General features: G+C 60.5%; 2 protein-coding genes across 2 annotated transcripts; both read left to right on the top strand.

The window, feature by feature from the left end:
- Nucleotides 1–1,269: 1,269 nt before the first annotated feature.
- On the top strand, nucleotides 1,270–7,979 carry LOC104254939 (kallikrein-8-like). Its single transcript, XM_059833209.1, has 7 exons — nucleotides 1,270–1,276; nucleotides 3,032–3,107; nucleotides 4,629–4,687; nucleotides 6,198–6,345; nucleotides 6,658–6,911; nucleotides 7,244–7,380; nucleotides 7,622–7,979. The coding sequence occupies exons 3-7, from the start codon at nucleotides 4,645–4,647 to the stop codon at nucleotides 7,772–7,774; spliced, it is 735 nt and encodes a 244-aa protein (XP_059689192.1). The 5' UTR covers nucleotides 1,270–1,276; nucleotides 3,032–3,107; nucleotides 4,629–4,644; the 3' UTR covers nucleotides 7,775–7,979.
- A 2,198-nt stretch (nucleotides 7,980–10,177) lies between these two features.
- Nucleotides 10,178–26,566, top strand: LOC104254760 (kallikrein-14-like). The gene is given in 7 exon segments (XM_059833214.1): nucleotides 10,178–10,619; nucleotides 16,994–17,119; nucleotides 22,044–22,206; nucleotides 23,311–23,404; nucleotides 23,406–23,559; nucleotides 24,443–24,579; nucleotides 26,414–26,566. Coding segments are annotated over 7 exon segments (1,269 nt in total).
- The last annotated feature ends 247 nt before the right edge of the window (nucleotides 26,567–26,813 follow it).

Here is a 26,813-nt window from a genome sequence, read left to right as displayed (position 1 = left end):
TGGGCAGATTTTGGGGTGCACCCACATGTGTGGGGCAGAGTTGGGGGGCTCCTGGTTGTGGGGCAGAGTTAAGGGTCTTGTTGGGGGCAGAGGTTCAGGGTCTCCTTGTTGGGGGGCAGAGATAAGGTTGTGTCCTTGTTGGGGGGCAGAGTTCGGGGTGCACCCACATGTGTGGGGCAGAGTTGGGGGGCTCCTGGTTGTGGGGCAGAGTTAAGGGTCTTGTTGGGGGGCAGAGTTCAGGGTCTCCTTGTTGGGGGGCAGAGATAAGGTTGTGTCCTTGTTGGGGGGCAGAGTTCGGGGTGCACCTACATGTGTGGGGCAGAGTTGCGGGGCTCCTGGTTGTGGGGCAGAGTTAAGGGTCTTGTTGGGGGGCAGAGTTCAGGGTCTCCTTGTTGGGGGGCAGAGATAAGGTTGTGTCCTTGTTGGGGGGCAGAGTTCGGGGTGCACCTACATGTGTGGGGCAGAGTTGGGGGGCTCCTGGTTGTGGGGCAGAGTTAAGGGTCTCTTGTTGGGGGGCAGAGTTCGGGGTCACCCCTTGTTGGGGGCAGAGTTCGGGGCGGGGCCCCCCCACATATGGGGCAGAGTTGGGGGGGCTCCCTGCCGGCCCACGTTAATCACAGCCCGGAGCTCAATTAACCCCTGAGCTCGTTACGGCGCCTCTTAATGAGCTCAAAGCTGATTGGCCGCCGTGGGGGGGCCCAGGGCGAGTCCCGACTAATCCGGCGGGGTTGCGTCCACCCGGCCCCGCCCAGTTCAACCCAGTGACGGGGTTCAACTGGGATGGTGGGAGAACTGGTAGACTCGCTCCAGCCGGTGGATCCCGGGCGGGGGCCGGGCGGGGCCGGGCGTGGCCAACTGGGCGGGTCCACCAAGGTGCTGTGGGTTGAACTGGGAGCAACTGGGGAGGGGGGGGGAGGGGAGGATGGAGAGAGGCCGGGGGGGGGGGGGCGGGGAGACGGGGCAAAAAGGGGCGGGGCAAAGGGCGAGCCACGTCGTGGCCTGTCCTCAGCTGACCCCGGTCCTGCGTCCAATGAGGAGCCACGGTTTTGGGGTTGACCCCCACCAGAGCCACGCCCCAGCACCTCTCGGCCCAATCCTGGGCCTGTGTCCGGTGAGGAGCCACGTTTTGGATTGACCCTCCGGAGATGTGTCCCCGGTGTCCCATCAACTGCCCAACCCTTGTCCCGTGTCCGGTGAGGAGCCACGTTTTGGGATTGACCCTCCGGAGATGTGTCCCCGGTGTCCCCTCAACTGCCCAACGAAGGTCCCATCTCCGGTGAGGAGCCACGTTTTGGGGCTCGATCCCACTGGAGACATGTCCCGGTGTCCCCTCAACTGCCCAACCCTTGTCCTGTGTCCGGTGAGGAGCCACGTTTTGGGCTCGATCCCACTGGAGACGTGTCCCGGTGTCCCCTCAACCATCCTCCTCCAGCTCCAGGTTCTGACACCCGTCAAGGAGCCACGTTTTGGGATTGACCCCCTGGAGAGTGTCCCGGTGTCCCCTCAACTGCCCAACGAAGGTCCCGTCTCCGGTGAGGAGCCACGTTTTGGGCTCGATCCCACTGGAGACGTGTCCCGGTGTCCCCTCAACCATCCTCCTCCAGCTCCAGGTTCCGACACCCGTCAAGGAGCCACGTTTTGGGATTGATGCCCTGGAGATGAGTCCCAGTGTCCCCTCAACTGCCCAACGAAGGTCCCGTCTCCAGTGAGGAGCCACGTTTTGGGGTCGAACCTCCTGGAGATGTGTCCTGGTGTCCCCTCAACTGCCCAACCCTTGTCCCATGTCCGGTGAGGAGCCACGTTTTGGGGATTGACCCTCCGGAGATGTGTCCCGGTGTCCCCTCAACTGCCCAACGAAGGTCCCGTCTCCAGTGAGGAAGCCACGTTTTGGGCTCGATCCCACTGGAGACGTGTCCTGGTGTCCCCTCAACCATCCTCCTCCAGCTCCAGGTTCCGACACCCGTCAAGGAGCCACGTTTTGGGATTGACCCCCCTGGAGACATGTCCCGGTGTCCCCTCAACTGCCCAACCCGTGTCTGGTGAGGAGCCACGTTTTGGGCTCGATCCCACTGGAGACGTGTCCTGGTGTCCCCTCAACCATCCTCCTCCAGCTCCAGGTTCCGACACCCATCAAGGAGCCACGTTTTGGGATTGACCCCCTGGAGATGTGTCCCCGGTGTCCCCTCAACTGCCCAACGAAGGTCCCAGTGTCCGGTGGAGGAGCCACGTTTTGGGCTCGATCCCACTGGAGATGTGTCCCGGTGTCCCCTCAAACTGCCCAACGAAGGTCCCGTGTCCGGTGAGGAGCCACGTTTTGGGGTCAACTCCCTGGAGATGTGTCCCGGTGTCCCCTCAAACTGCCCAACGAAGGTCCCGTCTCCAGTGAGGAGCCACGTTTTGGGCTCGATCCCACTGGAGATGTGTCCCGGTGTCCCCTCAACCATCCTCCTCCAGCTCCAGGTTCCGACACCCGTCAAGGAGCCACATTTTGTGGTCGAACCCCTGGAGATGAGTCCCGGTGTCCCCTCATCTGCCCAACGAAGGTCCCGTCTCCGGTGAGGAGCCACGTTTTGTCGAGGTCCTCACGGAGACGTGTCCCGGTGTCCCCTCAACTGCCCAACGAAGGTCCCATCTCTGGTGAGGAGCCACGTTTTGGGGTCAACTCCCTGGAGATGTGTCCCGGTGTCCCCTCAACTGCCCAATGAAGGTCCCGTCTCCGGTGAGGAGCCACGTTTTGGGCTCGATCCCACTGGAGATGTGTCCCGGTGTCCCCTCAACCATCCTCCTCCAGCTCCAGGTTCCGACACCCGTCAAGGAGCCACGTTTTGGGCTCGACCCCCACCAGAGCCACATCCCGGTGCCCTCTCCACCATCCTCCTCCCACCCCTTTCCCCCACCCACCCACCCCGTGGGGCCACCCCACGCCACGGGTTTCCCGGAGCCTGGCGGAAGGTGCCGGATTAGAGGAGAAGGCGGAGGAAGCCGTTTCCTCCTCCGGCCCCAGATAAAAACCCGGCCTTGGCCGTGGCAGGAGGAAGACGCGCCCGCGGCCGCGCTCCCGTGGAAACTCCCCTCCCCGTGGCCTCCCGGCCCCACGCCAGCCCTCGGTAGGAAGATGGGGCCCTGGGGGTTGGGGGGGGGGGGGGGGTGGCACCCATTTTGGGGTGGGGGGAGAGGGTGGGGGGTCCCTGGAGTGCCCCGAGGGGGAGTCAGGGCGGCTCCGGCCATCCCGGCTTCTCTCGTCCCTCCCCCTGCCCTCCCTCTCGCCCTCTCCGCTTTCTCGTCCTCCCTTGTCCTCCCCTCCCCTCCCTTCCCCCTTTCCCATCCTCCCTTTTCCCTTCCCCCTTTCCCGTCCTCCTTCCCCCTTTCCCATCCTCCCTTTTCCCTTCCCTCTTTTCCCATCCTCCCTTCCCCCTTTTGCCTTCCCCCTTTCCCGTCCTCCCTTCCCCCTTTTCCCTTCCCTCTTTTCCCATCCTCCCTTCCCCCTTTTCCATTCCTTCTTTCCTGCCTTCCCTTTCCTCTTTCCCATCCTCCCTTCCCCCTTTTCCTTTCCCCCTTTCCCGTCCTCCCTTCCCCCTTTTCCCTTCCTTCTTTCTCATCCTCCCTTTCCCCTTTCCTGTCCTCCCTTCCCTCTTTTCCCACCTCCCTTCCCTCTTCTCCCTTCCCTCTTTTCCCATCCACCCTTCCCCCTTTTTCCTTCCCCCTTTCCCGTCCTCCCTTCCCCCTTTCCCATCCTCCCTTCCCCCTTTTCCCCTCCTTCTTTCCCGTCCTGCCTTCCCTCTTTTCCCTTCCCTTTTTTCCCATCCTCCCTTCCCCCTTTTCCTTGCCCCCTTTCCTGTCCTCCCTTCCCCCTTTTCCCTTCCTTCTTTCTCATCCTCCCTTTCCCCTTTCCTGTCCTCCCTTCCCTCTTTTCCCATCCTCCCTTCCCCCTTTTCCATTCCTTCTTTCCTGCCTTCCCTTTCCTCTTTCCCATCCTCCCTTCCCCCTTTTCCTTGCCCCCTTTCCTGTCCTCCCTTCCCCCTTTTCCCTTCCTTCTTTCTCATCCTCCCTTTCCCCTTTCCTGTCCTCCCTTCCCTCTTTTCCCACCTCCCTTCCCTCTTTTCCCACCTCCCTCCCCTCTTTTCCCTTCCCTCTTTTCCCATCCTCCCTTCCCCCTTTTCCATTCCTTCTTTCCTGTCCTCCCTTTCCCCTTTCCCATCCTCCCTTCCCCCTTTTCCCTTTCCCCTTTCCCATCCTCCCTTCCCCCTTTTCCCTTCCCCCTTTCCTGTCCTTCCTTCCCTCTTTTCCTACCTCCCTTCCCCTTTTCCCACCTCCCTTCCCCCTTTTCCCTTCCCTCTTTCCCGTCCTCTCTTACCCCTTTCCTGTCCTCCCTTCCCTCTTTTCCCACCTCCCTTCCCCCTTTTCCTTCCCCCTTTTCCCATCCTCCCTCCCCCCTTTCCCACCCTCCCTCCCCTCCTTCCCCCCACCCTCATTTACCTCCTGTCCTCCCGACACCCCCTGTCCCCAAAGGTCCATGTCCCCACCCCGACCCCCCACCCTGACCCCCACCCTGACCCCCACCCTGACCCCCCACCCTGACCCCCACCCTGACCCCCACCCTGACTCACCCCCTCGCCATCTCCCCGCAGCTCCCGGCCCTCCGGCATGAAGATCCTCTTCGTGATGCTCCTGGCGCTGGTAGCCACAGGTAGGAGAGGCCCTGGGACCCCCATGTCCCCCCGTGGGACCCCCATGTCCCCCCGTGGGTCCACCGTGTCCCCCCATGGGTCCCCCGTGTCCACCCATGGGACCCCCATGGGTCCCCGTGAGTCCCCCATGTCCACCCATGGGACCCCCATGTCCCTCCATGGGTCCCCCGTGTCCCCCCGTGGGTCCCCCATGTCCACCCATGGGACCCCCATGGGTCCCCGTGAGTCCCCCATGTCCACCCATGGGTCCCCCATGTCCCCCTGTGGGACCCCCGTGTCCACCCATGGGTCCCCCATGTGCACCCATGGGACCCCCGTGTCCACCCGTGGGACCCCCATGTCTGCCCTAGAGCATCTTGTGTCCCCACCAGAGGTTCCACGTCCACCCGTGGGACCCCCATGCCCACCTTGGACACCCCACGTCCACCCATGGGACCCCCACGCTCGCCTTGGGGGTCCCATGGGTGCACACGGGGGACCCATGCCCGTCTTGGACACCCCACGTCCACCCGTGGGACCCCCACGCCCACCTTGGACACCCCACGTCCACCCACGGGACCCCCACGCCCACCTTGGACACCCCACGTCCACCCGTGGGACCCCCACGCCCACCTTGGACACCCCACGTCCACCCACGGGACCCCCACGCCCACCTTGGACACCCCACGTCCACCCGTGGGACCCCCACGCCCACCTTGGATGCCCCACGTCCACCCGTGGGACCCCCACACCCACCTTGGATGCCCCACGTCCACCCGTGGGACCCCCACGCCCACCTTGGACACCCCACGTCCACCCGTGGGACCCCCACACCCACCTTGGATGCCCCACGTCCACCCGTGGGACCCCCACACCCACCTTGGATGCCCCACGTCCACCCGTGGGACCCGTGTCCTCCCCAGAGGCCCCACATCTGCCCTCGGTGCCCCATGTCCGCATCAGGGACCCCCACGTCCACCTGTGGGACCCTCACACCCACCTTGGGTGTCCTGTGTCCACCTGTGGGACCCCCACATCCAGCTGCGGGACCCCTGTGTCCACCCCAGGGGTACCACGGCTACCTGTGGGCCCACCGAGTCCAACTTGGGGGGTCCTCATCTGTCATGGGTGTCCCCCAACCACCCCACATCTACTCATGGGACCCACAGCCACCTTGGGTGCTTCCCAACCACACCTGAGACCCCACGTCCACCCATGCGACCCTCTGACTGACACGGGTGCCCCACATCTGCCCTAGGGGTGCTCACACCCACCCCATGGGCCCCACGTTCACCTGTGAGACCCCCACGTCTGCCCCAGGAGCCCCATGTCCACCCGTGGGACCGCCCCCCATTCACCCCAGGGTCCCCCCCCCATCTCTTCCCTGTCCACCCCATAGACCTCCTGGTCTCTCCCCCACGGTGATCCGGTCTCTTCCACCGCTGATTCACCTCCTTGACCGGGATTCAGGGGACACGGGGATGGGACCACCGGTGCCACCCCCTGTGTCACGTCCCTTTGTCCCCACAGCCTCGAGGAACGTCCTGTGGGTGATCGAGGGGACCTCTTGTGACCTGCCCTGGCAGGCTGCTCTCTTCAAAGGCGAGAAGTTCATCTGCGGAGGGACGCTGGTGGACAAAAACTGGGTGCTGACGGCCGCCCACTGCCACGTCCCGGGGTAAGAGGCCACGGAGGGGGCAGCGGCACCCCGGTGGGTTTGGCATGGACGGGGTGGGAGGGTTGGTGGCATCTCAGTGGGCTTCGCTCCGTCCCTTTTCTGCCTGCCTATAACCGAAACGCTGCTCCTTTTTTTGGGGAAGGCATAACCTTAACTCTGCCCTTTTCTGCTTCTTCTGCCCTTAACGCCACCGTCTGGGACCACAGCTCTGATTCTACCCCTGCTTTCTGTGGGTCCCCGTGGTCCCCTGCATCCGACACGGACCCTCCCACACCCACGCCCCACCGACCCCCATGTTTTTGGCTCCCTCAGTTTGATCAGCGTGCGGTTGGGGGGCCAAAGGCGCAAGGACTCGGGTGGCACCGAGCAGCGACGGCACTCGGCCAAGGTCTTCAAGTATCCGCGTTACAACGAGACCAACAAGGACGGCGACCTGATGCTCATCAAATTACTCCTGCCCATCCACGTCAACAAGCAGGTGAAACCGCTGCCGTTGGCTTCCCGCTGCCCCGTGCCCGGCAAGACCTGCCAGATCTCAGGTTGGGGGTCCACCACCAGCCCTGAAGGTACGAAGTTGGTCACCTGGGGACCCAGACGTCTGGGGTGCGCTGATAACTCCTAGATGTGTGTCTCCTCCCCAGGGACCCGGGTGTCCGGGCTCCCCCCCCAAAGCTCTCCTCCCATTCCCGTTGGTCCCACGCTAAATCTTAGGCACCCTTCAGCCCCGGGGGAAGCCGGGTGACCTGGTTGAGGACACCAGGAAATCTTGGAGCTCGGTGCCAACAAGAGGGAGAGGGGAGATGGTCTCCGGGGTTACGAGGACGAGAGGTCCAAGCTGGATCCGGGCTGGATCACTTGGTCCATCCCTGGGTGACTTCGTGCCCTCCATCACCCGCAGTCACCTTCCCTGAGGATCTCCACTGCGCCAAGGTCACCATCGTCTCGGAAGAGCAGTGCCGGCGCATCTATCCCAGCTCCATCACCTCCAACATGGTGTGCGCCGGCGAGTCCCGTAGTCGGGCTGACTCCTGCCAGGTGGGTGCAGGATCCGGTCGTTCGGGGAGGCAATTGGGTGCAGCCGGCGGCACCCAGAGGGGATTTGGGTAGGCGGGGTGGGAGGTGAGACGGTGTCGCTCGGAGGGGAGAGGAGAGCACCTCCTTGGTGGGATTTCATGGAGATACCAACCCTGAAACGGCTCCAGATTTGGGGTGATTCTTTGGGGTGAGCCGTGAGCCCCAGAAGCCCACGTGTCCCCCCCTCTTCTTGTCTTGTCAGGGTGACTCTGGGGGACCCCTCATGTGCGACGGGCGGCTCCAGGGTATCGTCTCTTGGGGCCCGGGCATCTGCGGGGACCCCAAGAAACCCGGCGTCTACGTCAACCTCTGCAAATACACCCGGTGGCTCCAGGACACCATGAGAAGGAACTGAGCCCCCCGTCCCCAATCCATCCCCAGACCCAACGGCCATGGGATGGACCCCACTCCTCCTCTTCCTCCTCCTCCTCCCTGATGAAGGTCCCCAGAGCCGGCCGGTCCGAGCGCTGGGGCACGTGCCCTGGGGAGGGAGGGGGCGGGCAGGGATTTGAGCGCAGGGCCCCGTTGAGAAGTCGATGAATAAAGTTTTTCGAGGTGGCTTTTCACCAGGTTTTTAAGGGGTGGAGCCCGGCCCTGGCAGGTGAAGGTGTCCCGAGTTGCCCCAGGTCTCAGAGGGGCAGGAGAAGACCCAGGTCACCGTCTTTGGGGTAGACCTGTTGGCCCTGTCATGGGGTAGACCCATTGACTCCACCGTGGGGTGGACCTGTTGACCCCACTGCCGTAGGCCTCTTGACGTCACCGTGGGGCAGATCCGTTGGCCCCACCATGGGGCAGACCACCGTGGGGTAGACCTGTTGACCCCACTGCTGTAGGCCTGTTGACGTCACCGTGGGGCAGACCTGCTGGCCCCGCCGTGGGGCAGACCACCATGGGGCAGACCACCATGAGTTAGACCTGTTGACCCCACTGCCGTAGGCCTGTTGACCTCACCGTGGGGCAGATCTGTTGGCCCCACCATGGGGCAGACCACCGTGGGGTAGACCTGTTGACCCCACTGCAGTAGACTTGTTGACCCCGCCGTGGGGCAGACCACCATGGGGCAGACCACCATGAGTTAGACCTGTTGACCCCACTGCCATAGGCCTGTTGACGTCACCGTGGGGCAGATCCGTTGGCCCCACCATGGGGCAGACCACCGTGGGGTAGACCTGTTGACCCCACTGCAGTAGACTTGTTGACCCCGCCGTGGGGCAGACCACCATGGGGCAGACCACCATGAGTTAGACCTGTTGACCCCACTGCCATAGGCCTGTTGACGTCACCGTGGGGCAGATCCGTTGGCCCCACCATGGGGCAGACCACCGTGGGGTAGACCTGTTGACCCCACTGCAGTAGACTTGTTGACCCCACTGCAGTAGACTTGTTGACCCCGCCGTGGGGCAGACCTGTTGGCTGCTTCGGGGTCACCCATTGCTCTTTGCCCCACCATGGGGGGAACAAAATCCAACTCGGTGTCCCCCCGCAAGAGCAACAAGCCCTCACAGTGCCCCGGAGCCGCACCCTCCTTGACGCCTCCGTCCCAACCCCATATCCGTGGGTCAACGCGTGGCCGGGGGAGGACTTCCCGTTTCCAGAGGGGAGAAATTTCTCCGTGACTCAGCGGGAGCAGAAGGGGCCAAATTTCCCCACCTGGGGTAAACTGGCAGCAGATCAGGGCTGTTTCGCCTCCCCGACGGGGAGCATCCACCCAGGCCACGTTGGCTCGGGAAGAAATCACCCGCTGGAGGCCAAATTTACCCGTTCACATGGAGCTGAGGCCTCTATTTTTTGGGGGCGGGCAGGATTTTTCCCCTCCATGGGGTCACCACGGTCCCATCTTGGTGGTGGGGTGTGCTGGAGAGCGGTGCCAGCCCGGTTTCACCATCCCGTGTCTCCAGGACGTGGCGGAGGGGTTGGAGGGCTACAAAAGTACCTCGATGCCTTCCCCGGTGCGAGAGGAGACCTGGCAAGGTCACACCATCACGTGTCGTCCCCCGTGGCTCAGCGAGGCAGGGAGCGACGCCGGCGGCCTTGCGCAAGGTGTCACCCCTCCCTCTTTCCCCACGTGGCCCAGGCCCGGCGCGTTGGAGGGTGTGGGCCTTGTCTGGCCGCCGCGGTGGGGAAAGAGGCTTTGGTCCAGGTCCAAATCCCCAGGGAGGTGGTGGAGCAATTGCCCGTCATTGCTGGGGCCACCGGTGGCCACCGGTGAGTTCCAGCTCTCGCTCAGCACTTCACGGGATGGTTCAACCACCTTTCAGCATCCCGTGAAGGAGGTTTGACTTGGAGGGTCCCACGTTGGTGGCCGTCGGCTCTGGTGGGCTGCCACATCGGGCTCCGGCACAGGCAACTCCAGTTTGTCCATTGTCCGTGGAGGGCTGGTCAAGGTGCCTACTGGGATCTCATCAACATGTCCACGGAGGTCTGGTCAACGTGTCCATGGAGGTCTGGTCAACATGTTCATGGAGGTCTGATCAATGTGTTCACGGAGATTTGGTCAATATGTCCATGGAGGTCTGGTCAACGTGTTCATGGAGGTCTGGTCAATGTGTTCACGGAGGTCTGATCAACGTGTTCATGGAGGTCTGGTCAACGTGTTCATGGAGGTCTGGTCAACGTGTCCACAGAGGTCTGGTCAATGTGTTCACGGAGGTCTGATCAACGTGTTCATGGAGATCTGGTCAATATGTGCATGGAGGTCTGATCAATGTGTTCATGGAGGTTTGGTCAACGTGTCCATGGAGGTCTGGTCAACGTGTTCATGGAGATCTGGTCAATATGTGCATGGAGGTCCGGTCAATGTGTCCACGGAGGTCTGGTCAACGTGTCCATGGAGGTCTGGTCAACATGTTCATGGAAGTCTGGTCAATGTGTCCATGGAGGTCTGGTCAATGTGTTCATGGAGATCTGGTCAATATGTCCATGGAGGTCTGGTCAATGTGTTCATGGAGATTTGGTCAACGTGTTCATGGAGATCTCGTCAATGCATCCACAGAGATCTGGTCAACGTGTCCACGGAGGTCTGGTCAATATGTCCATGGAGGTCTGGTCAATATGTCCACGGAGGTCTGATCGATGTGTTCATGAAGGTGTGGTCAACGTGTTCATGGAGATCTCGTCAATGCATCCGCGGAGATCTGGTCAACTTGTTCATGAAGGTCTGGTCAACGTGTCCACTGGGATCTATCAACATGTTTCTGAAGGTACATTGGGGTCTACCTAACGTGTCACATTGTTGGGGTCTATGCAACAAGGCCATGGAGGTCTGGCCACTGTCGCCCTTGGGTCAAGGTGTTCATGGAGGTGTAGGTGACACAGCCAGGTCCGTGGGGTCCCGTAAGTCACCCTGTCCATGGAGGTGACGTCGAACCATCCCTTAGGTGAGCCAAAAGGACCACCACGGAACGTGGTCCTGCTGGCCGTGAAGATGAGCCACCAGCGGGGAAGGAGACACGGACTGGCAACCACGGGTGCACAAAGGAGGTCTCCAGGTCCGTGTGGGACCGTGGAGGGGGGTGAATTCATGGGATCCCGAAGGCAAGTGGGTGCATGTCCATGCCACCACCGTGCCGGCAACAGCTGGAGTGTGGCCACTGCCACCGCATCCAAGACACTGACACCCCTGGCACCCGACACCACCACCCCTGTGTCACCCGTGTCCCCTGAGCCAACCCCTGCGTCACCCAGGGCACTGTCACCCACGGTGTTGCCAGCCCGTGTGTCAATCAGGGCCACCCCCCCACCGCACCCGGGGTCACCCAGGCCGCTGCCACCCCCTTGTGTCACCCAGGGCACTGCCACCCCCTTGTGTCACCCAGGGCACTGCCACCCACGCTGCTGCCACTCCATGTGTCAACCAGGGCCACCTACCATGTCACCCAGGGCACTGCCACCTCTTGTGTCACCCGGGGCCACCCTGGACACAGCGGCTCCCAGGGCTGTGAGGACATCTGGGAGGGGACAGGGAACAGGGATGGGAGCAGGGGGTGGCGTGTCCCCTCCCTGCCACTCTCAGCTGGTGGCAGGGGGGGGAGGCAGGAGGTCCTGGGTGGCCCTGACAGTGGGTGGCAGGCCCAGGCTGGCTCTGCCTGGGCCCGCAGGGTAATTAGGTAATTAGCGCTAATTACGCCCGAGATGGCAGCTGAGGAACTGGGAGAACTGGTTGGACCCAGCCCCAGCCCCGCGCTAACGTCATCACCCACCCCCCCCCCCCCGCCATCTCCATGGGGCCTCTCATGGGTTCCCCCACCGGTCCCCCCATGTCCCCGTTTGTGCCCCCATGTCCCCGTTGGTGCCCCCGTGTCCCCTCCTGTGTCCCCACATCCCCTCGTGTCCCCTCGTGTTTCTTCGTGTCACCTCTTATCCCCTTCTGTGCCCCACGGCTCCTCATGTGCTCCCCCCCCACCCCGGTCCCCCCGTGGGCTCCTGGGTCCCCCACATCCCCCCATATCCCCCTATGTCCCCCTCATGTCCCCCCATGTCCCCCCACGTCCCCTCACGTACCTGCGTCCCCCTCATGTGCCCCGTGTCCCCTCATGCGCTCCCATGTCCCCTCATGACCTCCCATGTCCCCCCACATGGCCCCATGTCCTCCCACATGCCTCCACGTCCCCTCATGAGCTCCTGTGTCCCCTCACATGTCCCCATGTCCCTTCGTGTCCCCTCGGGTACCCCGTGTCCCCCCGTGACCTCACGTGTCCCCCGTCCCTACCCAGGATCTCTGTTCCCTTTGGGACCCCCGTGTCCCCTCATGTGCCCCATGTCCCCTCATGCGCTCCCACGTCCCCTCACATGTCCCCGTGTCCCTTTGTGTCCCCTCAGGTACCCCGTGTCCTGCCGTGACCTCACGTGTCCCCCGTCCCTACCCAGGATCTCTGTTCCCCTCGGGAGCCCCCGTGTCACCTTGCGAGTCCCCCAGGCCCCTCGTGTCCCGAGGGGATCAGGGATCCCCAGGGATGGGATCCCCGTGGTTCGAAGCCTAGCGGAATTGACCTCCGTGGCCTGGGATCACCGTGTCCTGTCCCTTCATGGGTGGCACTTCCACGGACAGGATCCCGGTGGATGAGATCTCTGCCCACCACATCTCTCCACCAGGATCACCGTGGCCCAGGTGGCCGGTAGAAGGGATTCCCATGGATGGGATATCCACGGATGATCTCCGCAGCCGACCGCTCCGTGGACAAGATCCCCACGGACAGGATCCCCCGTAGCCAAGATCAACACGCCTCTGCGGATGGGATTTCCACGGACCAGATCTCCACCGATGGGATCTTAGTGGACCAGACCACCACAGGCTGGGATCCTGCTGGATAGGATCCCGGTGGATGGGACCTTTGTGGACCAGATCTCCATGGGACATCGCCACGGATCACTCTGGTGGATTAGGTCTCCGTGGTCCAGAACTCCGTAGGGTGGGATCTCCACAGGATGGCACCCTGGTAGGTGAGATCTCCGTGGGCCAGACCTCCAGAGATGAGCTCCCCAAGACCACCACCTCTTCGTTGAGGATCTCCGCAGACCAGATCTCCACGGATATGCCGGGACAGTTGCAATTCCAGGAGTTTCACCACCGGGTTTAGGACCAAACCCAGCCCCGGGCTTCCTCTTGCCACCAGCAGAGAGCGAGATCAGCATCTCCAAACCCTGATTCATCCCAACCCCGACCTTTCCTTTTGTCAGGCCTCAGCTCCTGGGCTTCTCCACCCTTAATTGCTCGTCAGGTTGTTAATTGCCTTGAGCTGCTCCCAGCTTCCTCTCCTCTCCCGGCCCTACCGAAGGGGCCGTTGAAGAGGCCCAGAGGTTCCTTCACACCATCCCCGGAGCTCCTCAACCCACGTTGCAGCTCTGGTCCCACCACCGCCGGGGTCGCCCAGTCTGGGGTGGCTTTAGAGGGTCCCTCCATGCCCTAAAAATCCTTTCGGGACCTTCTCGTTTGCAGGACGTGCCGGAGATCGAGCACGAGAACCATCGGTGAAGATGACTTGAACCTCCCGGAAAGAGGTGCCACCGGCGGCGGCGGAGTCGGGGGGTGGGGGCGCTGGTGACCGCTGCTGAGCTCAGCAAGAATTTCGGGCCACCCGTCCCGTCCGCCCGGCGCTTGGCTCACGTCCCGGCACGCACCCAAAACCCGCCCCAGGAAGGGCCGGGAGACGCCGGGGTCCTCAACTGCTGTCACCGCCCCGGGCGGAGATGGCCCTGGTGGCCCTGGGGACGGTGGGTGACACTGATTGCACCCGGATCACCCTCTCTGGGCACGGGGTGGTCACCTCCCACCTTGGGGACCCTCCAGACCCCCACGCCGTTGGGGATGGGGGAGGGAGGAAGGGGCCGTGACACCCCTCCGGGGTTGGGGACAGCGTTCAGGTGGCAGGGGGGGGGACACAAGTGACACCCCCATCCCCGGTGTCCCCTTGACTCACCAGAAGTGACTCGCGGGGTTGGCAACGGGCCGCGGCCTCGCCCAGCGCTCACCCACATCCGCGGCGTTACTCATCGGGGACGTGCAACCGGGGGCCGAGTGCCGAAGGATGGTGGCACGTAGGTTCCTCGGGGTCCTCCGGTCCGGTGACGGGGCCGTGTCCCCCATCCCGGAGCCGTGAAGGTCCCTTCCGGGAGGTGGCGTCCCCGCGCGCTCCCGTTGCATCCGCCAAGGCCGTTCCCGCCCCTCCGCCCCGTCCTCGCACACGCGTGTGCGGCGGGGGGGAAGCGTGTGCGGAGGCGGGCGGGTAACGGGTCGTCTGCCCGGCTTCTGGCGGGCTTGATGTGTGCGTGGGGCGAGGGCGGAGGGAGGGAGGAGATGGATGGACGGACGGAGGGATGGACAGACGGAGGGATGGATGGAGAGATAGATGGAGGGATGGACGGAGGGATGGACAGATGGACAGAGGGATGGATGGAGGGATGGACGGAGGGATGGAGAGATAGATGGAGGGACGGACAGATGGATGGACGGATGGACAGAGGGATGGAGAGATGGGTGGACAGATGGACAGATGGACAACTAGATGGGCAGAGGGATGGACAGATGGACAGCTAGATGGACAGAGGGATGGATGGAGGGATGGAAGGATGGAGAGATGGATGGAGGGATGGACAGACGGAGGGATGGAGGGATGGATGGACAGACGGAGGGATGGAGGGATGGATGGACGGATGGAGGGATAGATGGAGGGATGGACGGAGGGACGGACAGATGGGCAGATGGACAGAGGGATGGATGGAGGGATGGACGGAGGGATGGAGGCATGGAGAGATAGATGGAGGGACGGACAGATGGATGGACAGATGGACGGATGGACGGAGGGATGGAGAGATGGATGGACAGATGGACAGCTAGATGGACGGAGGGATGGATGGAGGGATGGAGAGATAAATGGACGGACGGAGGGATGGACAGACGGAGGGATGGAGGGATGGATGGACGGATGGACGGAGGGATGGAAAGATGGATGGACAGAGGGATGGAAAGATGGATGGACAGAGGGATGGAGAGGTAGAGGGAGGGATGGACAGATGGACAGACGGAGGGATGGAGGGATGGACAGCGGGATGGACGGAGGGATGGAGAGAGAGATGGAGGGATGGATGAAGGAATGGAGGGATAGATGGATGGACGGACAGCTAGATAGGAGGACAGATGGACAGCCGGCCATCCAGCTCACCGGAAAGCCAGACAGTGAGACGGCTCTACAGATGGACGGACAGATGGACAGGTAGACGGCTGGCTGGACAGACAGACAGGCAGACTTAGAGTCAGGTGGAGATGGAGGTGGATGGATGGACAGGCAAGTGGGAGGACAGACAGACAGGTGGATGGACAGATATCCGGACAGACTTACAGTTGCTGGGACAGACAGACAGACAGCTAGGTGGATGGATGGACGGATGGCTGGACAGACAAGTAGGCAGCTGGGTCAGCAGACAGACAGACGGACGGATGAGCAGATAGATGGATGGACAGACAAGTAGGCAGCTGGATGGGCAGACAGACAGACGGATGGATGGATGGATGAGCGGATAGACAGATGGACAGACAAGTACGCAGCTGGGTCGGCAGACAGACAGACGGACGGATGAGCAGATAGATGGATGGACAGACAAGTAGGCAGCTGGATGGGCAGACAGACAGACGGATGGATGGATGGATGAGCGGATAGACAGATGGACAGACAAGTAGGCAGCTGGATGGGCAGACAGACAGACAGACGGACGGATGAGCAGATAGATGGATGGACAGACAAGTAGGCAGCTGGATCAGCAGACAGACAGACGGACAGATGGATGGATGAGTGGATAGACAGATGGACAGACAAGTAGGCAGCTGGATCGGCAGACAGACAGACAGATGAACGGATAGACAGATGGACAGGCAAGTAGGCAGCCGGATGAGCAGACAGACAGACAGACGGATGAACGGATAGACAGATGGACAGGCAAGTAGGCAGCTGGATCAGCAGAAAGACAGACAGACGGATGAACGGATAGACAGATGGACAGGCAAGTAGGCAGCCGGATGAGCAGACAGACAGACAGACAGACGAACAGCTAAGCAGGCGAGTGGACAGCCGGCCGGGTGGGCGGGCAGCGGCCGGACGCCGTTAACATTTCACACCCCCCAGGGGCTGGGTCAGCACCCCCACCCCCACCCCCCACCCCACCCTGCGGGGGATGGGAACCCCCCCCTTCCCCACCCCCCCCACCCCCACCCCGCCAGGGGGCGCAGGGTGGGGCGTGGCAGCCGCTCCGCCCGGGCGGGCTGGTTTTGAGCCTCCTCATTCCCGTGTCCAGGGCGGCTCTGAGGCCGGGAGGAGCGGGCGTTTCCCCTTTGCCGAGGAGCCCGGCGGCGTTTCCTCTGGGACATCAAAGCCGTAATCACCCACCGGGACCGGGGAGACACCCACGGGCCACGCTCGCCCCGTTGCCGCGCGGCACCGTCGCCCGACTCCTCTTGACTCACCCCGTCGGTGACACGGCCTACTTTTCACCCCGGGTATAAATATGCCCAAACCACCGGCTCTCGGCTTCCCGACGCGCGGAGCCGGCCCCGTCCTTCTCCTCCAGCAGGTGAGTCCAGCCCCGTGGCCAGGATCACGGATGTCCCTCCGAGGGACGGCTGCCACGGGGCGGTGTGGGAACCGGGAGTCCCGGCGGGGGACTTCCCCCATCTCTTGTTTCCCACGGCTCGGATCCGTCCACGCCGCACGCGCTCAGCTCGCGTGGTGGCTCCGTTTTGGGATGGGTTCGGTGGGAAACACCCTCCGTCTCCCAGTTTAGCTCGGATCTCCCGGTTTCACGGAGATCCGGAGGGAAGTGGTCCTTCCTGAGCTCTTACAGGTGGGTTTGGTGCCACGGGTGAGCCGAACCCAACCGAAACAGGGTGGAGAAGGACGGAGACCACGCCAAGGTCTGGAAGGGTGAAGGTGAACCAAGCCACCACCACCGTCTCGCTCGTGTCACCCTCCGTACCACGCCGGAGACAGAAGGCCACCGCTGAGGATCTTCCCCGTGGCCCCCACGTGCCACCGGCCGCTCTCTCCCGCAACCCCAGAGCTGATCCAGTTTGGTTTCTCTGCCCCAGGAATGGCTCGTGACGGACACGGGGTCTTTGGCTTCATCCCCATCTTCATCCTCGCAACCGGACTGTTGCTGACCGTCCCGCCGCCGCCGGCGCGAGCTCAGGAGACGGGCAACGAAGGCGATGAGCGTAAGTCAAACCAGTGGCCGAGGAGGTGGGGGGGGGACGGAGACACCCACGGGTGTTTCACAGCCACCTCGTAGGGGAATGTGTCCGGTGGGATGGGACAGGTTGGGATGGGATGAGGAGATGCCTTCCCTTGGCTCGTGGGATTCTTGCTGACGGGAAGGTTTGAGCAAGGCCCTGGAGTTTCGAAACCTGTTTTGGTTTCGAGCTGAGATAAAACTTGAGAAATGGTCCCAAAAGAGACACGGAGGAAAAATTCCCACATCCCATTGGAGGCGCTGGGATCTCCGGGATAACTGCTTTCCCTCCTCCGGAAGTTCGTACGGGGATTTCCGTTACAGCTGCGAAAAGAAGGAGATAAAAAGAGTCAGCCGGGGTGAGGGAAAGAAAGGAGAGACTTAATCCCGATGGGAACATCCCCTTCCTTTCTTCCGGCCTCCAAAATGACGCTCTGCCAAAGGAGAGCCCCAAGGGATGGGGCTCGGTTAGGGCGGAAAGCGGAATCCGGTGATTTCTGACTGTGGAATGCGAAGACCTCAGGATCTGACCTGATCCCGGTGCCTCTTAACCCAAATCTGCAGCCCCAGAGCTGACTCCGGAATGCCCAGGTCCTGCGGAGAAGGAAGAAGGTCACGTCCAGACCCAACGGCCGGATAATTTGCCCCGTGACTGACCAAAAACGGGTTTCTTGGGAGCAGGTTTATCATTTGGGATGGAGGCACCGTGCTCGGAGCTCTCTGGTTGCCTCCGGAATTCCAGGGCAGGATCCACCATCTCGCATTGTTCACATCTCCATCGATTGACCCGTGGTTGATGGATCCCCCCCTCCACCGTGGCAGCTCAGGGAAGCTGCCGAGATGCCTTCAAGGAGCTCGGTGGAATCTAAACCCCTCTGGTTGGTCTCCGAAGGCTCAAGGACGGCCCTCGGGATGACCAGGGATATTTCCCCGATGAGCATTTACGGGAGGATGGTTCCCACCCTCTGACTTTGGCAGCCGGGACCGGATAGGAGCGAATTCCAGGCGGCTTGAAACTCGGGCGTCTCCCATTGCCACCCATCACAGGCTGTAATCCCCACCAGCACAAACCAGTCCCACTGGTAAATTCCGATGTCCCAACCTTTGGTGGAAGGCAATCGCGGATGCCGGGGACCGGAACCACCTGGCGCGCTCTACCATCCATACGGCTCTTCGCCAAGGTGGTCAACGCTCGGAGTCGTGACTTCTCCCCCAAAATAGCCAAAAAAAGACCCCAAAAAATCCCACGTGTGGGGTGGCCCGGACCACGGCGTGGGGTGGGGACAACTTCAACACCCGTGAGGACACCGCGGAGAACAAGGACTTGCTAGATCCCATTTGGAAGTCTTACGGCATATTTTTGGGGTGGGAGGGAGGTCTTTTTCTTGGGAAAAAAAAAAAAAACCACAACATTTTTGTGCTGATTATCCTTTTTTGTTGTTGTTTTTTCAAAATCTTGCCACCTCCCGCTTGGACACAACTCAGCATCAGGGGTCTTCTCCAGTGGCCTCGGCAGAGGTGCCACCTTCAGCTTCCCCCAAAGGTTTTGCCCGCGTAGAGCTGGAGCTGGAGGCCGGGAAGGGACACGTGGAGCACGTCGCAAGGCTTCGGACTCCCGCTCTGTGGCCACCTGAGTGGAGCTCTGCGTGGTCGTGGCCTCAAGACGGTCGTGGCCTGAAGACGGTCATGGCCTCAAGACGGTCGTGGCCTCAAGATGGTCATGGCTTGAAGACGGTCGTGGCCTCAAGATGGTCGTGGCCTCAAGATGGTCATGGCTTGAAGATGGTCGTGGCCTCAAGATGGTCGTGGCCTCAAGATGGTCATGGCCTCAAGACGGTCGTGGCCTCAAGACGGTTGTGGCCTCAAGACGGTCATGGCTTGAAGATGGTCGTGGCCTCAGGACGGTGGCCCCGCAAACCTCGACCGTCGTAACTATCCTGACAAGGGGAGGGGCACCTCATCTTGTAGACGCCTGACGTTGGATGGGGTGGGATTGCCTCTCAGGATGGTCCCTTCCTCTCTCCAAGGCCCATCGACGTTGGGCAACGGTGGTGGACACACATCTGCTGCCGCCACCTAAAGCCAAGGGAGATGCTTCTGTGGCTGCCTAAAGCCAAGGGAGATGCTTCTGCCACCACCAAAACCAAGGGAGATGCTTCTGCAGCTGCGAAAAACCAAGGGAGATATTTCTGGGGCCACCTAAAGCCAAGGGAGATGTTTTTGCTGCCACCTAAAGCCAAGGGAGATGTTTCTGCGGCTGCGTAAAGCCAAGGGAGATGTTTCTGCAGCACCTGAAGCCAAGGGAGATGCTTCTGCTGCCATCAAAACCAAGGGAGATGCTTCTGCAGCTGCGAAAAGCCAAGGGAGATGTTTCTGCCGCCACCAAAACCAAGGAAGATGTTTCTGTGGCCATCTAAAGCCAAGGGAGATGTTTCTGCGGCCATCTAAAGCCAAGGGAGATGCTTCTGCCGCCACCAAAACCAAGGGAGATGCTTCTGCGGCTGCAAAAAGCCAAGGGAGATGTTTCTGCTGCCACCAAAGCCAAGGGAGATGCTTCTCTGGCCACCTAAAGCCAAGGGAGATGCTTCTGCGCCACCAAAACCAAGGGAGATGCTTCTGCAGCTGCGAAAAGCCAAGGGAGATGTTTCTGCGGCCACCTAAAGCCAAGGGAGATGTTTCTGCAGCCACCTGAAGCCAAGGGAGATGCTTCTGTGGACACCTAAAGCCAAGGGAGATGTTTCTGTGGCCATCTAAAGCCAAGGGAGATGCTTCTGTGGCCATCTAAAGCCAAGGGAGATGTTTCTGCTGCCACCTAAAGCCAAGGGAGATGCTTCTGCAGCTGCGAAAAGCCAAGGGAGATGTTTCTGCGGCCACCTAAAGCCAAGGGAGATGTTTCTGCAGCTGCGTAAAGCCAAGGGAGATGCTTCTGTGGCCACCTAAAGCCAAGGGAGATGCTTCTGCAGCTGCGTAAAGCCAAGGAGATGCTTCTGTGGCCACCTAAAGCCAAGGGAGATGTTTCTGCGGCCGCATGAAGCCAAGGAGATGTTTCTGCTGCCACCAAAGCCAAGGGAGATGTTTCTGCAGCCACCTGAAGCCAAGGGAGATGTTTCTGTGGCCATCTAAAGACAAGGGAGACGCTTCTGTGGCCACCTAAAGCCAAGGGAGATGTTTCTGCAGCCACCTAAAGCCAAGGGAGATGCTTCTGCCGCCACCAAAACCAAGGGAGATGCTTCTGCAGCTGCGAAAAGCCAAGGAGATGTTTCTGCGGCCACCTAAAGCCAAGGGAGATGTTTCTGCAGCTGCGTAAAGCCAAGGGAGATGCTTCTGTGGCCACCTAAAGCCAAGGGAGATGCTTCTGCAGCTGCGTAAAGCCAAGGGAGATGCTTCTGTGGCCACCTAAAGCCAAGGGAGATGTTTCTGCGGCCCGCATGAAGCCAAGGGAGATGTTTCTGCTGCCACCAAAGCCAAGGGAGATGTTTCTGCAGCCACCTGAAGCCAAGGAGATGTTTCTGTGGCCATCTAAAGACAAGGGAGACGCTTCTGTGGCCACCTAAAGCCAAGGGAGATGTTTCTGCAGCCACCTAAAGCCAAGGGAGATGCTTCTGCCGCCACCAAAACCAAGGGAGATGCTTCTGCAGCTGCGAAAAGCCAAGGGAGATGTTTCTGCGGCCACCTAAAGCCAAGGGAGATGTTTTCTGCAGCTGCGTAAAGCCAAGGGAGATGCTTCTGTGGCCACCTAAAGCCAAGGGAGACGCTTCTGTGGCCACCTAAAGCCAAGGGAGATGCTTCTGCAGCTGCGTAAAGCCAAGGGAGATGCTTCTGTGGCCACCTAAAGCCAAGGGAGATGTTTCTGCTGCCACCTAAATCCAAGGGAGATGCCTCCAGAAACCTGAATATTGGGAGATCCACATCAGAAGTGGGGGAATTCAAGTGGTGAGACCCTTTTTGCTATGATATGACCGAAGGAAACCCCCCCCAAACCCAGCTGATGGCCTTCTCTCTTCTCAATCAACCCGGCGGGACCGAGACATCTCGGCTCCGGAGCGACGTAAGGCCTCACATTCCTGAGTGAGCTCCTCTTATCATTTCTCCCCGTGTCAGGGCTTCTCCTGCTTGTGTCGATGCGACCGTCTCCTACCCCGGCCCTAACTGGGAGTCCCGGGTGCATGAGGCATCCGGGAGGTAGGAGGCTTTTCCAGCTGGTCCTACAGGATTTCTCACCAAGCGAGACCGAAGAAATCAGCTCTTTTAGGGGTGCGTCATCTCCCTTTCGGAGTCCAATCTTGGGCTGGGAGGAATCTTAGAGGTGGAACGGATGCCCCTCCCAGAGGCACATGGCGAAACCGGCGGAGATAAGTGGCCCCTGGTGACTTCCTGATGAGCGGTGATTGCCAGGACAGCTCATCGGCACAAGCCGGCATGACAGACCGGTCCCAGTGCCGGAGCCGGGGGGTTTCCTTTCAGGACGTCCCACCCCAGTCCTCTACCTGGGATGGGTGGTCAGGGACGGAGGCGGGGGCTCCTTCAAATGGTGCCGGAAGAAAAGAGACCTTCAAGAATCGGTTCAGTCTTGGCTACGAACGGTTGGACTTCAACTGGTTCCAAAATCGTCTCTTTTTCATCCAAAAACAACCAAAAAAAAAGCCCGGTGGGACGCCAGTGGGTTGACTCGGTGAATCCAAAATATTATTTTTAGGTTTTTAAGACGATTTGGGGTGTTCTGATGGGAGCTTAAGACCGAAAAACAAGAGGCCTTTCCCTTTTCTCTTTCATTTCCCCTTTTTAAAGACTCTTTTTCGCATCGGTTCGCCTTCTTTCCCACCCAAACCGACGGGTTGCTTCGGAAGACTCGGCGCCTGGCGACAGCCACGCGACGCGCTGACGGCGCCTTTTGGTGCTCTGTGTTACAGTGCCGGAGGAGGACGAATCCCGTATCATCGGGGGGAAACCCTGCTCCATCAACCAGCGACCTTTCCAAGTTGCTCTCATCAAAAGGGGTCAAATCCTGTGCGGGGGAAGCTTGATAGATGCCCAATGGGTCCTGACGGCCGCCCACTGCAGGCAGCCAATCAGGTAAGCCGGAGCCGTGCTCGTGTGCCCCATGGCTTCCTACGGGCCAATGATCTCCTTCCCCAACGACCAAGGGTGAGAGGTGGGTCCTCCGGGCGCCCCAGACGTTGGCGTTTCCAGAGGCTGATGCCGCCAAATGGCGGGATCCAGAGGGAGACGCCCCAGATGTTGGCATCTCCAGGGTTTGTTGCCTCCAGATGTCAACACCTTCCGATTTTGGGGTCCGGAAGTTGAGGTTGGTACCTCCTGAGATTGGTAGCTCCAGAGGTGGGTACCTCCAGAGGTAGCCAGAGGTCGGTCCGTCCAGATATTTGTATCCCAGACATTACCTCCGGAGTCTGGTGTCCCACGGCCAGTAGCTCCAGATGTTGACGTTCTAGGCAGGGGTAGCTCCAGATGTTGACGTTCTAGGCAGGGGTAGCTCCAGATGTTGGTGCCGAGGTGCTGGTACCTCTAGAGGGCAATGAAGCTACGGCCGTCCTCCCCACGGAGACTGGAGGAGCTGGTGTGGCCTTCGCGGGGTGACGACTTCCGCCTAAGAATCCCTACGGGAGCCAACGTCCCCCCACTTTGAGGTCCCTCACCCCCTTTTTCCAGCACGACTCTAAGTGGAGCAGGTTCCCCCTCCCCAGCCAGGTTTCTCCAGCTTTTCCTCAAGGTCCCGTGAGAAGAAGTTGGACATTTGGAGGGGAATTCATGAAAAAGGGCGGAAGAAAAGTCGGTGAGAAGTCAGGCTCAGGGCAACGTGGCTGAGGTGTTGCAGGTGGGATTCCCGGAGTCAGGAAGATGAAGTCACGGAGTTAATGTCAAGAGACGCAAGAGTTTCCCGGGGAGATGGGAGATGCCCCAGGGTACCTGAGCCATCAAAGAGCTCTTGGAGAAGAGCTGGCTCGTGAATCTTCAAGGCGTTAGCGTGTTTTCCTGGTCTCCTCCCTGAGGGAAAGGGGATAAGTGGGTCCCACGGCCGTATCACCTTAACTCTGCCCCGGGGAGACGCTCCAGTGGACGGGTCTTGATCGCCTCCTTTACAGACGCCCCTTGAGGCCAAGGGTTTCTGCGTCTCCTCGAGGGCCCAGCGTTGATTTCTTGACCTTCTTCCCCCGGCAGAGACCTCAGGGTATTAATCGGGACGGACACGTTACGGGACGGGACGGGGGAAGTGAGGTCGATTTCAAAACTCCAGGTCCATCCGGCCTATAACCCCCCGCAAGAACGACAACGACTTCATGCTCCTGAGGTTGAACAAACCCGTTCAGTTCAGCACCAACATCAAGAAGATCCGATTAGCCACCAAGTGTCCCATGGACGGGATGAGGTGCAGCGTCTCTGGCTGGGGCACAACCAAGTCCCCCGGAGGTACTGGTTGGGATGGAGACCTCGGTGGAGGAGGTGGGATGCGGGGGGAGGACTTGCCAAGGAGGCCCGGTGGCCTTCCCAGCTGGGAAAATGGGATAAGGGCGTCCCCGATGTCACCTTAACTCTGCCCAGCAAGTAGCTCCCCACGGAGAACGACTTCTAGTTGGGCTTTTTTCCCTTCGGGGTTGGTTTTTTTCTCTTTGGGGTTGGATTTTTTCTCTTTGGGGTTGGATTTTTCCCTTCGGGGTTGGATTTTTCCCTTTGGGGTTGGGTTTTTTCCCTTCGGAGTTGGGTTTGTTCCCTTCAGGGTTGGGTTTTTTCCCTTCGGGGTTGGGGTTTTTCCCTTCGGGGTTGGGTTTTTTCCCTTCGGAGTTGGGTTGTTCCTTCAGGGTTGGGTTTTTTCCCTTCGAAGTTGGGGTTTTTCCCTTCGGGGTTGGGTTTTTTCCCTTCGGAGTTGGGTTGTTCCCTCAGGGTTGGGTTTTTTCCCTTCGGAGTTGGGTTTTTTCCCTTCGGAGTTGGGGTTTTCTCTTCAGGATTGGGTTTTTTCCCTTCGGGGTTGGGTTTTTCCCTTCAGGGTTGGGTTTTTTCCCTTCAAAGTTGGGGTTTTTCCCTTCGGGGTTGGGTTTTTTCCCTTCAAGGTGGGTTTTTTCCCTTCGCGGTTGGGTTTTTTCCCTTCGAAGTTGGGGGTTTTCCCTTTGGGGGTTGGGTTTCCCCCTTTGGGGTTGGGTTTCCTTTGTGGCCATCTCTGACGGAGCCACCTCCCTTGTCCACCTCCCAGAGAACCCCCCCAAAAGTGTAATGAGCTCTGCTCAGGCCTCAGCGTTCGGAGGTTGACGCTGCTCACCGTCTCTCTCTCTCTTTCCATCCCCACCTCGTTCTGCAGCAAAGCTGCCCAAAAATTTGCAGTGCGCCGCCATCCGAGCCTTTGGGAAGGACAAGTGCGCGAGGGCGTACGGCAACGCCATCACCCCCAACATGTTCTGCGCCGGCGTCCCCCAGGGGGGCATCGATTCCTGCCAGGTAAGGGGTGGGGGGGAGTGTGACGTCCCTTCAGCCACCTCCCAGGTTGCTGCTGGGAAAAGGGGGCTCTTGGGGTGGCTTTGAGTTCAAACACAGGGTGAGATGGCTCCATGCAAGTCTTGGGGTCTTTCAAGCCAAACCGTTAAGGCAGAGAAGGGCCACGGCACGTGGACGGGTCCACACGAGGTCTGGGTCGCCCCCCAGCTACCTCACGCTTGTGCCACGGATCTGGGGTCGGATTCTGGCACGTGGACAAGTCCAGGCAAGCTTTGCGTTCCTCCGTTATCTCCAACCCAAGCCATTAAACCAGGGAATGACCACGGCACGTGGATGGTTCATGTGAGGTCTGGGTTCCCCACAAATACCCCACGCTTGAGCCACGGAACCTGGGGTGGGCCCTGGCACAGGGACAGGGCCATTCCAGGATTGACGTCCTCCACCGTTATCTCCAACCCAACCCATAAAATGCGGGATGGGCCACCAAACGTGGATGAGTTCATGCAAGTTCCGGGTTCCCCACAGCTGCCTTGTACTTGAGCCACAGAGCTGGGGATGGGCCACGGCACGTGGACAGGGCCATGCAAGGTTTGGGTTCCCCCATCATTATCTTCAACCCAACCCATAAAACCAGAGAAGGGTCACGGCACGTGGACGGGGCCGTGAAAGGTTTGGATTCCCACCAACAACATTCTGCTTGAAATCTGGGGATGGGTCATGGCACGTGGATGGTTCCGTGGAAGGTTTGGGTTCCCACCAACAACCTTCTGCTTGAAATCCGGAAATGGGTCGTTGAACGTGGATGGGTCCACGCAAGGTTTGGGTTCCCACCAACCACCTTCTGCTTGAAATCTGGGAATGGGTTATGGCACATGGATGGTTCCGTGGAAGGTTTGAGTTCCCACCAACGACCTTCTGCTTGAAATCTGGGGCTGGGTCGTGGCACGTGGATGGGTCTGTGGAAGGTTTGGGTTCCCACCAACCACCTTCTGCTTGAGCCATGGAGCTGGGCATGGGTCAAGGCATGTGGACGGGTCCACACAAGGTTTGGGTTCCCACCAACCACCTTCTGCCTGAAATCTGGGGCTGGGTCATGGCACGTGGATGGGTCCACACAAGGTTTGGGTTCCCACCAACCACCTTCTGCTTGAGCCACGGAGCTGGGGATGGGTCATGGCACGTGGATGGTTCCGTGGAAGGTTTGGGTTCCCACCAACCACCTTCTGCTTGAAATCTGGGAATGGGTCATGGCACGTGGATGGTTCCGTGGAAGGTTTGGGTTCCCACCAACCACCTTCTGCTTGAAATGTGGGGCTGGGTCATGGCACGTGGATGGTTCCGTGGAAGGTTTGGGTTCCCACCAACCACCTTCTGCTTGAAATGTGGGGCTGGGTCATGGCACGTGGATGGTTCCGTGGAAGGTTTGGGTTCCCACCAACCACCTTCTGCTTGAAATCTGGGAATGGGTCATGGCACGTGGATGGGTCCGTGGAAGGTTTGGGTTCCCACCAACCACCTTCTGCTTGAAATGTGGGGCTGGGTCATGGCACGTGGATGGGTCCGTGGAAGGTTTGGGTTCCCACCAACCACCTTCTGCTTGAAATCTGGGAATGGGTCATGGCACGTGGATGGGTCCGTGGAAGGTTTGGGTTCCCACCAACCACCTTCTGCTTGAAATGTGGGGCTGGGTCATGGCACGTGGATGGGTCCGTGGAAGGTTTGGGTTCCCACCAATGACCTGCTTGAAATGTGGGGCTGGACCACGTCCCGTGGACGGGCCCCGCCCAAGCTCCCCCAAGGGAGCCCCACCACGGACCCTTCTCCCCTCCCACCCCAGGGTGACTCCGGGGGCCCACTGGTGTGCAACGGGGTGCTGCAAGGCGTGGTCTCGTGGGGCATGGCCGTCTGCGGGCGTCGGGGCCAACCCGGCGTCTACTCCAACGTCTGCCGAGCCACGCCCTGGATCAGGAAATGCATCGGGATGCAGTGAGGCCTCCGGCTCCACCCCCACCCTCCCCTGCCACGCCCCGCCACGCCCTCCCCCCCAAAAGGGACTTCACCCCCTTTTTTTTTTGGAGGGGGGGGGTGGGCTGGAGGAAAGAAATTTCCCAGAATGCCCTGGGGCCACAGTGAAATTTGGGTTGAAAAATAAAGAAAAAGAGCGAAATCGGAGAAATTGGGGGGGGGGGGGGGGTACCGGGGTGGGGGGGGGACGACTGGATTTGGGGGGGCGGGGG

Source organism: Gavia stellata, chromosome 43, assembly GCF_030936135.1.
Source record: "Gavia stellata isolate bGavSte3 chromosome 43, bGavSte3.hap2, whole genome shotgun sequence".
Classification (NCBI taxonomy): Eukaryota; Metazoa; Chordata; class Aves; order Gaviiformes; family Gaviidae; genus Gavia; species Gavia stellata.
This window is presented reverse-complemented; position numbering and strand designations above follow the sequence as displayed.